This window comes from Andrographis paniculata, unplaced genomic scaffold, assembly GCF_009805555.1.
Source record: "Andrographis paniculata isolate CXL003 unplaced genomic scaffold, ASM980555v1 Contig70END, whole genome shotgun sequence".
NCBI classification, from domain to species: Eukaryota; Viridiplantae; Streptophyta; class Magnoliopsida; order Lamiales; family Acanthaceae; genus Andrographis; species Andrographis paniculata.
The window spans coordinates 1,542,497-1,554,711 of record NW_026137607.1 but is presented as its reverse complement, the minus strand read 5'-3'; the positions used below and the strand labels follow the sequence as shown (position 1 = coordinate 1,554,711).

General features: G+C 37.4%; 2 protein-coding genes across 4 annotated transcripts; one reads left to right on the top strand and one right to left on the bottom strand.

Moving 5' to 3' along the window:
* Positions 1-7,996: 7,996 nt before the first annotated feature.
* On the bottom strand, positions 7,997-11,462 carry LOC127264516 (uncharacterized). 3 transcript variants are annotated; one of them, XR_007841736.1, is made up of 4 exons: positions 11,174-11,462; positions 9,880-10,525; positions 9,328-9,521; positions 7,997-8,836 (listed from the first exon to the last, which is right to left on the bottom strand). XR_007841736.1 is itself a non-coding variant. In XM_051294083.1 (3 exons), exons 2-3 carry the CDS (start codon positions 10,455-10,457, stop codon positions 9,455-9,457), a joined length of 645 nt encoding a protein of 214 aa, XP_051150040.1. In that variant the 5' UTR covers positions 10,458-10,525; positions 11,174-11,462; the 3' UTR covers positions 9,107-9,454. The 3 variants fall into 3 exon arrangements, 2 of the variants coding, with proteins under 2 accessions (XP_051150040.1, XP_051150041.1); XM_051294083.1 differs by lacking the exon at positions 7,997-8,836 and having other exon boundaries at positions 9,107-9,521; XM_051294084.1 differs by lacking the exon at positions 7,997-8,836 and having other exon boundaries at positions 9,107-9,521; positions 11,190-11,462.
* On the top strand, positions 8,124-8,976 carry LOC127264515 (ethylene-responsive transcription factor ERF112-like). Its single transcript, XM_051294082.1, has one exon. It carries the CDS (start codon positions 8,124-8,126, stop codon positions 8,865-8,867), a length of 744 nt encoding a protein of 247 aa, XP_051150039.1. The 3' UTR covers positions 8,868-8,976.
* Positions 11,463-12,215: the final 753 nt, after the last annotated feature.

Sequence of the window (12,215 nt, the reverse complement as noted above, 5' to 3'; positions counted from 1 at the left end):
ATAGGCAATCGATGCTCTATTAGACTTCTTGTCAAACCAGGCATCTCTGAATAATCCCATGCTAAACAATCAATGTTGTTTCTAATAACTTCGAGCATCATTGTCTGTTGCTCCTTAGACAAATAACCACTCAGCCTGATCACTTTTGGAACCAATTCGGTTCCTAAATTAAACTCCAATAATGGGTCTTGTGAGGAAGCTGTTGGTTCTGTTTTTTCTAATAAGTCGGGCCAACGAAATTGTTCATCTTCCTGGAGGTGAACATCCAGAATTTCTTTACTATTTTCTGCTTTATGTAATAACTGCTTTAGATAGAACTCATTAATAAGAGAACTACATACTTCTAAACTTGTTTCATCCATAACAAACAAATTATATGGGACTGGGCGTGGCTTTATCATGAGCCATACAATAAAAGTGTTCTTTTAATAGAACATCGAGTTCTGGCCAGTGACTTTATAACCCTTGTATGGGTATTCCCTGGCCATATACAACTGAGACATTGGAGCCAAATGACTGGAATAAAACACTGACTCTTCAACTTGTTCTGTTACATCGAATGGGTTGTCATTCGCTTCCATTTTGAAGACCTGATTTCCTTCCCAGAACATTAATTGTTGGTGCAAGGTTGATGGCACACATTGAGAGGCATGAATCCAGTCTCTTCCCAGCAAGAGAGAGTATGTAGTATCTGCATCCACAATAAAGAAAACAGTAGAGATCTTCTTTGGTCCGACCTCGATTGTGGCAACCATCATGCCTTCCGGCTTGGTCGGTTGCCCTGTAAAACTTGTCATTTCGAATTCCACAGGAGACAGATCATGAATTCCTTTCCCTAGCTTCTTGAGGGTCTTCAATGGCATAACATTAAAGACTGCTCCATTATCCACGAAAACCTTTGTGATTGGTTTCCCACAAATATGAGCATTAACATACAGAGGTTTCAAATGGGAGATCGCACCCTCTGGAATAGGAGGAAACACAATCGAAGGTGCCTCCGTCTGAGGCTCGGAATCCGAAGTCTTTGCCCACTCTGTTTCCTCTAATTCGTCATCTGCCAAGAATGCCCATAAAGGTTCGTCCATAGTATCATCTACCAGACTCGCCCACATCGGTTCATCTCTAATCTGAGTAATCTCTGTCATTCGACAAGGGATTCGTGGTCCCAGACGAGATTTAACAGATCTTGAACTTTCCTCTGTAGTTACAACTTCTTCCTTCGTCTTATTCCGAGATTGAACCGTCAAAGATTCTATTCGGAATTCTTCAAGAGATGGATTGATGTTGATCCGTTCACAATGTTGGCATCTAAAACCTTTAATTATTTCATCTGCCATTCCTTTACCTTTCCCCTGTCCCGACGAACTTCTTTTGGTATAGTCGGAAGTGCCTAATCCGTCGGTCGGTTGCTCCCCTGAACAGACCCGACTGGACCGACTTTTTGGAGATGGAATGGCTGCTCCCTGCTCATTGGTCGTTTGTTCATCTCCTGCCAAGTGGTCGGCTGCTTTTTGTTCGTCGGTTCGTTGTTGTGCTGAAGAAATTCGTTTCCCATACTTTGCAGCATACCTGCGTTTAGCATTGCGAATCTGTGTACGATTCATACCTGGGAAACGAGGATCTATGTCAACGGGTAAAGGCTTTTTATTTCGAGCCCAATTGTTCCCGACTGAACCTGTTTTTCTGGTCGGGTGGTCACGCACTAAAATCCTTTCTTTCACTTCCACATTAAAAGAACCGTCTGGATGGTCCCACTTTTCAGCGACTGGTCTTTCAACAACTTTAAGTCGTTCTTCCGGTCGGCCACTGTTCGGCTGACTTCCTTTTTTTGTTTCGAGGCTTGCCTGAGTTCGTTCCCCTATATGTCCATCATTGGCCGAACTTTTCCTTGTTTCCGAACTTGGTTGGATGTCAACCATTGCCGTTGTTACTTTCGGAAACGGTTGCTGGTCTACACCTAAAGTGATGTATTTGAGCCGACCTGTCTTGATGGCCTTTTGAATTTCCTTCCTGAAATGAGTACACTGACTTGTATTGTGTGTGAAAGAATTATGCCACTTACAATATGGTCTCCCTTTGATTTCTTCTTTAGTGGCCAACCTTTGCCCCTTTGGAATACGGATCTGCCCATCAGTCAGTAGGATATCAAAGATTTCATCAGCTTTCGAACTATCAAAGGTCGGTTGCTCCTTTCCTTCAGATCCTGGTACTGGCTTCAATTTAGGGCATACATACGGTTTTCCAGAAAGGATTTCGGCTGCCATCTCTTCTGATTGATTAAAATCAAAGTCACATGTTTCTGTTCCCATACTCGCCATATGTTGGCCTCTATTACGCCTGTTATGCTGATCTTCCTCTCTGAACAAAGACTCTAGACGTCCTGCCTTGGATGCAAGACTTGCCAAATCCTCAACATTCAGGGCAGTGAGTGCCTTTCTTAAACGAGTATGCATATTCCGGACCACTAAATTGGTCATCTCTTTCTCACTGATTACCGTGGGACATCGTCCCTTCATCAATCGCACCCTTTCTATGAACTGTGAAGCAGATTCTTCTGGAAACTGTCTCAATTCTAGTAAATCAGTTAGAGAAACAACTGGTAAAGGGTTGAAGAATCTAGCGTGAAATGCCATCTCCAGTCCTTCCCATGTCTGAATTTGTCCAGGAGGCAGACTTACAAACCACGAAAACGCCGTTCTAGTAAGAGATAACCCAAACAGCTGTAACTTATAAAAAGGGTTATTGCCAACTTCTCCTAATTGTGCTGTGAACCGACCCACATGTTCTATGGTGGAAGATCCGTCCTCCCCTGAGAATGCATGAAAATCGGGTGGTCGAAAATTCCTTGGGAGAGGGTGTTCTTGAATGATCCTTTATGGGAAAGGTCTTTGATATGCAGGGCGGTTAGCCATCTGAGGAGTTAATCCATACTGATCCCTTAATATATGTGCAATCTCATCAGGATCTACATGAAAGCGTTGATGATCAGGAACAAGAAACGGATCCTGCACAGGAATATGAATAGGATCCTGTATATATCCTTCAGGCCTGTCCTCCCTTGTATTGTTCGGCTGCGGATTGGTAACCCTTGGTCCCAGTGGAACATTGTTGGGAAAAGTCAAAGGAGATTTTCCCCTATCCATTCGGTTGGGATTTGTGGCACTTGGGAATGTACTATCCACGAATGATGGCCCTGCAAAATTTGCCTGTGGTCTGGACGGTGACACTCCTGGTGGCGTTTGAGTGGTTTGAAGACTAACCCTTGACAGTGCTTGATCTATCATGTTCTGCATCAGACTCTGTTGCTCACGCAACATGTTCGTTTGTTGCTCCCGCAACATATTCTGCATAACCAAAGTATGCTGGTTGTTCATTTGTTGAACATAAGACCACCAATCAGTTGGTGGTTGTGGGATTTCCCCGGCATTAGGCACAATAGGTGGTGGAACGGATTCTCCTACCGGTGCCGAAGATGATTGAGGTTGTGAACCTGCCATATGGACCCTTCCGATGATACGGCCGGATCTAAGACGTATGAAATTATCGCCGGAATTGGAATGAGCAATTTTGTCTTGCTCCCACTGTGGTCGCCAATTTGTTGATGTAATTTTTCAACAAAAATAAAGTAAAATTCAAAGATATAGAAAATATCTTTAAACTTGATTAATTAGTGCCTGAGATTAGAAATCTCTAAACACTGTATGGTACAGACAATAAACTGGAAAATAAAAGACTGAAATTTAAAGTGGTGATCCCCAAATCTGACTTTGCTTTGTTGAAGTTGATTGAAGATGCCCTGCCAAATGATGATCCAAATCTTTAAATATTCTCTGGGAAACCGTACTGAAAAAACCGTCACCCGAACGGTTACAACGTCTCCTTCCCAACCGTCGTCCAATCCTCCTCCTGCTGACACGTGTCCTCAGCAGACCAAAATTATCCCTATATTCCACTCTTTGAACTGGCCACAGACCTTCCGCCCTTTAGGCCCGACTGCCAAACTACAATAGTATGGGTCCGACTGCCAATCCTCCCGACTTGCACACCATCTGACTTGATTGGATTAGCTACAGACATCCCGACTAACAAACCACCCTATTTGCGGACTTCCCGTCCTGAGGGCCTCCCGACCTGCGGACTTCCCATCCTGATGACTTTATGTCTTGAAGACCTCCCGACCTGAAAACCTTCCGACTTGAGGTCTTTCCGTCCTGAGGACCTACCGACTTGAGGTCCTTCCGTCCTGATGACTTTCCATCTTGAGAACCTCCCGACCTGAAAACCTTCCGACCTGAGGTCTTTCCGTCTTGAGGACCTCCCGACCTGAAGACCTTCCGACCTGAGGTCTTTCCGTCTTGAGGACCTACCGACCTGAGGTCCTTCCGTCCTGATGACTTTCCGTCTTGAGGACCTCCCGACCTGAAGACTTTCCGACCTGAGGTCTTTCCGTCTTGAGGACTTACCGTCCTGAAGACCTTCCGTCTTGAGGACCTACCGACCTGAGGTCCTTCCGTCCTGAGGACTTTCCTTAGAAATAAACTTATTTTTCCTTGATTTCCTTACGGTGTCCTTCAGCCAGTTCAATCAACTCTATTGCCAGGCCCATTCTTCTTTTTACCTTGGGCTTTTAACCTAATTCTAAATTTCGTACGTAACAATACTATTTTCTCCGGCTCTCAGGGTCTCATTTACTTTTTGTGTGGTGATATTTGAATATTAATTATTATATGAAAACGTAGTACAAATCAATGAAAAATTACAAAAATACTTTTATTAGTGTCTTATAACACTATTACAATGACATGTGCAAAAAATTATACAAATATAAAGATATTTTTAATATTAAATACAATGAAGTAAACGTAAATAAGACCCTTAGAGTCGGACGGAAGGAGTACAAATAAATAAAAAATATATTTATTTATTTTATTTATAATTAACTTAAAACTAATTCTACAAAAAAATAAGAAGTTTTAAATATAGATTAAAGTATTTATTTATTGAAGAGAGAGATAGAAATAAAAGACTTTTGAGCAAATCCTATGCGTAAGAAATTAAAAATTTAATTAAATTGATTTATATTCGTTAAATATATTTAATATGAATAAATTTACTAAATTGATATCTTTGATGAGATAAACAAAAAAGAAAAAAAGAAACGAATGGAGTAATACAAATCAAAATAATTATATTTAAAGACATAATTTATATTTAAGCACTAGATCTCCCTAATATATGCATTTATTCATACAATGTATAATATATTCTATTTATCTATAAAAAATAACAATTAAAAAAAAAATTTATATTAATTGTATATTTTTCACATCTAATGTAAAAATACTTCAAATTAAAAAACTATAGTCATTTGTTCCATAAGGAGGAGGATTGAACTTGTGACCGTGAAATCATGAGTTCAAACTTCATCAACGTCATTAAAAATATATAGATATATATAGTCATTTAATAGATATTATATAAAATTGTAGTTATTATAAATTTATTTCAATAAAAATATTATACTAATATAAAACTCATCCAAATGGCATCTCACAATTCTCATTAATACATCCCGATTAAAATCCAAAACCTACCAAGATTGTAAAAATCATTAAAAAAAAAAAAAAAAAAAAAAGAAAAGAAAAGCATCCAAACACAAATCCTATTTAGTTACTGTTACATAAATATTTGGTCAATTTGTTGAAAACCAACAATCAAAGCAGTCAGCCACTCCCTACAAAAATTAAGTTGGCTTCTTTAGCCTACTTGGTGTAGAGAGGTGCATTCTTTTTACTTTTTTTCCCTTTCTCTCTCCTAAGAAATTACTTTTCTCTCTCCTCAGTTTGTTCATATGCTATTTTTTTTTTCTTTTTTATTCCTTGACAAGAAACAAAATAAAATATAGAGCTTTTAAACGAACCGAGTTGTTCGTAAACTCGACTCGGTTCGGCTCGGTTAAAACTCATTCGCGAACGTTAACGAATCGAGCTGAACAACATAAACAGGCTCGTTTGGTTAACGAACGAGTCCGAGCTTTGTTCGCGAACGTTCGTTTAAATAATATATTTATTATAAATATTATATATACATATAAAATTATAATTTATAAATAAATAAAATATTAATTTAAAATATATAAATAAAATAATTTTAAAATTTCTTTATAATTTATATATAAATTTAAAAAAATAAGACAAACGAGCTCGAACGAACTCAAACGAGCTTAATCGAGCCTAAACGAGCCGAAAACGAACACAAGGTCAAACAACAAAAATTCTTAACGAGCCGAGCTCGAAAGCTTAACGAACAAGCCCGAGCCTTGTTCGCGAACGTTAACGAACACTTAAAATTTGACTTGGCTCGGGTCGTTATCAGCTCTAATAAAATATTAAAAAGCTATCATATATGCATTTTCATATAAATTTGCCCCAGTCAGTCCAAGTACCTGAAAAACTCAAAAGATTGAAACATTTTTTTCATTCGACCAACTACATTTGCTCCTGAGTTGAAACTTGAAATGAAAAGTTATATTGAAATCAGGGAAGCTTTATTTAAATATTTAAAGCTAAGTTGAAACCACACAAGTTATATTAAATATAAAATAGTACTCTCTCCATCCCAAACATCCCGTAATATTTCTTTTTTTTTTGGCATGTCTCAAATGTCCTGCAACATTTTCAAAATAGAAAATAATTAATTACATTTAATTTGTATCCCATATTTTATCTTATCACATCACCCAAATAAAATATATATATATTTTTCTCTCCACCTAATCACCTAATTTCTAAATTATCTATTTCATACTACCCCACTTAAAAATCTGTGTCCAAAGTAAATATTGCACCTTGTTTGAGACGAAGAGACCAGTACTTTGTAACAACTAATTCTTCCCACTAGACAGTTGCCACAAAAAAGAACCTTAAATTCTATTGTGCATTGACAGATCTTTTGTTAGAGCCCACTTGTTTTAAAACCACATGCTTATTGACCACAGTCAAACTTCTGCCAACCCAAATCTTATCCCTATCATAGCATTCACATTCATTCAATTCCCACCCGCAATAATAATAATAATAATTATTATTATTAAAAGATTCAATAAACAAACCCCAATCACAATCACAATCCTACCATGTTCAGCCCTACTCCTATTTGTAAATTTCTACAAAATAAAATAATCAGACGTCTAACCCTTTTTAAAGAAACGATTAAATAAATAAAAAGTGGTCTAATATTAAACCAATATTGCATGAAAGTAGAGGGATATCTTTTTTAAAATGTTTATGTTTCAATCTTTAGCCATACTCCTGATCAGAGAAAATGACAAATTTAGAATTGAACAAGTCCAAAGTAAAAGGAAATTGAAGTTAATACATAAGACATATTACTACAGTTTAAAACCTATAATATCACCAAATTAAATTGATTTTTAATCTATATTCTTCTCGAAGACGCATTATTCAAATATTAACATGAATTGACAATATGGTAAGTATAGCCACCCCTAATGAACACATTAAATTAAAGCAAAATTATTAATAATGGATTATTTAAACAGTGAGAGGCAATATTCAAGATGAGGTTTTCCACTTGAACAACTTGCTAAGCTAAACTAAATCTGCACTCAGAACAATTTGACCAAGAATTAATCATATTTTACTAATTTTATGCATCCAACTGTTATAAGGTCAGCAGAATAAACCAAAGCTGTAAACATCTTGAAGACAAGTCACTTTTTTTTAAATTCATAGCTATGTGCGTGACTAACTGATTGTTAAAAAGTCGGAAATTATGAACATTCAGAATATAGAATAAAACATAAATGAGTTACTAAAGAAAAAGAATTAAAAAGAACTACTGTACCCTTGGCGGCTGTACCTGTATCTTAGTTGTCTTGTCTGGACTCTGAATTTAGACTTCTTTCCTGTTGTATATATATATATATATACACACACATAAACTTTGGTAGATGAAATTTGAGGGAAAGCAATAATTTACTGCTTACCATAGTTTTCTTCAACTCTCAGCAGCTTGGATTTGATTGTCTTCTTCAATGGTGAACTTTCAAGAATAAGGATTTGGTAATAATATTCAACAGTTTCTTTCTTTCACAGTTCCATATGCAGCAACACCAACAGCATTCCGGTTACCTACTATCTGCCGCGGCTGTGCCACCACGGCCGCCACCAGCAATGGATATGTCAGGAGTGGAAGTGGGGCAAGTTTCTTATCAGGAACATAACGGCCAAGTCATAAATGCTGCCAATGCCTCCGGAAGCTTTGCCAATATTGGGTTGATGGAACAAATACCCGAAAACAGGGAGAGGAAATACAGAGGTGTTCGCCGGAGGCCGTGGGGCAAATGGGCGGCAGAAATAAGAGACCCCCAGAAAGCAGCTCGGGTATGGCTCGGCACCTTCAACACAGCAGAGGATGCTGCCAGAGCATATGATGAAGCCGCCTTGAGATTTAGAGGCCACAGGGCCAAGCTCAATTTTCCTGAACATGTGAGGATAAATCCGCCACTGCAGCCACCTCAGCCTCATCAAATGATAACAACAGCTGCGCTTCCTTCCCAGCAGTTCTATGAAACCGAAACCACTGCTGCCAGAGATTATTTGTTCGAGCAAATGCTTTTTGATTCACAGCAATTGAACACTTCCTCTGCTTCACCATTTTATTCATCATCATCTTCTTCTTCTTCTCCATATCCTCTGATATTCGATTTCCCCAGCAATGGGCATTTAGTTGATTTCCAGGCACTAGGACGTCATCAAGTAACTCAAGAGAGCGGCAGCAGCAGCACAGATTTCCCACCACCACCGAGGACATCCTGCCACCATCCTCCATCCCCTCTTAATTGATATTAACACAGACATACACACACAACATACATATATATACACAGCTTCATGTATGCATACTATATAGCAGGAAAAAGAAAAAGATAAAAGGGGTAAATATTCTGATGTCTATGTTACCTTTTCAAGTCAACCTTAGTAATTTGAAATCGATTGCAGTGTTCCATCTGAATAATAATTTAGGCTCTAGGCTATGGTTTCTATTGAATTACCAATTGACATCAAAGAAATATGCATGCATGAATGTAACAGCAAGTTCAGATAATTCCAATTCAATTTACAGCTACAAAATACACAAGAAAATAAAATATCCCCATTTGTTCTCTGAATAGAAGAAATGGGAACTTGAAATAAACTAAAAACATAATTATGGCAGTGCCATCGCCAAACATGAATGCAACTAGTGGAAACAAAAGTTCAATGGAGCAAAATTGGATCACAGGCCAGAATATAGACAGCATACCGATCAGCCAATGACATAGGGAATGTCCCATTGTCTCAAACTACCATTGGGACTGCTGGTGGGTGGGAGCCAACACTACATACCAGCCTCATGAAAATTGAACCATGAAAAGAGAGAAGATCCAAGGCTACATTACCCTGCACGAACAAGTCTTTCCGACCCCACGGGCAAAATCATCGTCCAATTCATCTTCACTGAGATCACATGAATTTATTTGATAAGTGGCAATTACATTGAACAAAATCATGACTAGATTCACGCAGGGTGCAAGAGCATATTTAATCTTTAGAAAATTATGATTGGATTTCTCAAACTTTAATCCTTAATAAAGAGAAAGTTGATTAAAACAAAATTACTGTCTTAACAGCTTGACAAGCAAACTAGCAAGACAAAAGTATGATGTTCAATCACAAGGCTTTTGTGCCATAAAGGATAAGCGAAGTGTACGTGATTGCTTTGAAGATTATAACAGCGAGGGATTATGCATCACAGAGCGCACAATAGGAATTCAAGCATATCGTAAACAAATCGATTGTAAGTCTAATGTCATACCTCATTTCAAATTCCCGAATCTCAAAAAGCTCTCCCCCAACTGTATCCGTCCACTGCACTTTCCTCCTCTCCTTTTGACAAGCAATGTCATTACTATTTTCACATACTGTTTCATTCTCATGGTTCTTTCGACCATCAGCACGGCTTCCAATGGAAGCAAGTGGTGTACAATCTGGTGTCTTTTTCAAGCTACTTCTAAGACTAACTATCTTATCATCACCAACCACAACACATCCACCATAACTTTTTGCTGCTTGATCCTCATCCAATGCTGGATTTCCTGGCAAAACTTCTTGGTTCAGAGTCGAATCTACTTTTATGGGAGAAGGGCATTCAAGTTTGGCGGAAGTACGACCAAAGCATACAAAGGAGGCACAGCCGCAGGTAGGTCTTTTCTTCCCAGAAGCCAGCTGGAGATAAGGTTCAGTCTCTTGGTCCACCAATTGGTACTGATTCCACGGTGATACTCTCATCGGTCTATCTTCTTTTTTCTGGCCCAATAGAAGAAGAGTCAAGCCCTTGCTATACCCTGAAGCTGATGAAGAGAAAAACCCTCCTCCTTCTGCTGCAAATAACATCAGTTCTTCTCATCTGAGCATCACCGGGATACTTAATCTTTATCTCATCTGTACACAATATACTTCACCTGCCATGACAATCAGTTATCAATCAGAAATCAACATATTTTAGGAACATGATATGAGATGATAATTTCATCAATTCAGATGCATTTTAAATCATGTGTCAACTTCTCTATAGAAAGTTACCTTCCAAAAAGACATATCAACTGAAATAATTGGTAAAATGATTTTCATATTTGTTAACAAGTTACTGTGGTACAGTACCAGCTGCTAACTATCTGAAGATCAACTAAAAGAATGGTTTCAAGACATGAGACAGCTAAAAACAAAAAAAATCAACTTCACAACTATAATTGAAAATTTCTTAAGAATAGCCAGAATAGAATATCAATTTAGAGAAATTTGTGCTCAACAGGCAGCTATATGGTCAACAATCAGAAGTAAACTGCAGCAACAAAACTAATTTAAATTAAGTCAACAAAACGTTAGTGGATATTTTATCTCTATTGCTCATCAATATTAATAAAATCAATATAAAAGGAACACAAGCCCATCCATTGCATCGACTGATAAGCAAACAACAGGTTAAAACCAACATTACTGAAACCAGTCATTACGGCTCGAGCTCTGAACCAATTCTCACTTTCCTAAAAGCAATCACATCGACACCACAATGCCCATAGATATATATAGCCCTAGATTTCGAAACTCACGGTGCGAGAGACATACAGATCTGCTAGTGAAAATTCATCGGACAGAAAAATGCATCTCCGATCGTTGACAGGATATTCCGGCGGACGAATACAAGCTGCACAGCAAGCAATTAAACTCGTAAAGCATACGAAATCAAGAACAAACGCCAGCTGTTATTCGCAACGTTCCTTGTTCGTCAGACGAAGCTGTGAGCAATCTCGGAGATCGATCGTGGAGAGGATATAATAATACGAAAGTGAAAATGGAGAGGGAAGAATGGGCTTGTTACCCAGCGGCGCATGATAGCGACGGGCCCGCATATCTGGGGCAACGTATTACATGCGCTTATATATCATATATTTTGAATATATAATTTGTAGTGTACGTAACGTCCATACGGTTATACGTCTCTTTGTATATATAAATACGGATCCAATGCTGAATTATTTGGTTCAAACGTATTTACAATTAAATTATGGGTATATTCATATTGATATTTTTAAAAATTTTCTGTTTGAATATTTATATATTCTATAAATTATGGGCATATTTACACTCATGTTTTTAAAACGTTCGAATATTTATATATTTTATAATACTTTAAAAAATAATAAATAGAATAATTTAATTATGCAAATTTTAATTATAAATATATACAACTCTCTTTGTGTTTTTTTTTTTTTTTTTTTTTTAATTTTATGGCATTACTTCTTATAAGCACTACCAATAACTTATATATGCACATTATTCACACATGTCATATTTCAATTATATTTTTATCTCTCGGTGACATTTATTACATTTTTCGATTAGCCTTAAATTTTATTTCGGTTGGTCAACTAGTTGACAACAATTTTAATGTTACTTTTTTCTTCTTTGATGTCAGATTTTGGATTAGAGACAACTCTAACTTCTTGGAGTAGGGTGCAAAAATCATCAACTATTTGAACTTAGCTACTTTCAAACTCGCCTCACACATCCATATCAATAGTAGTTTCCTCGTAATCTTATAGTTATCAATGACATTTTTTGTTAGGACATACATTTTCAAATAGAATTTGG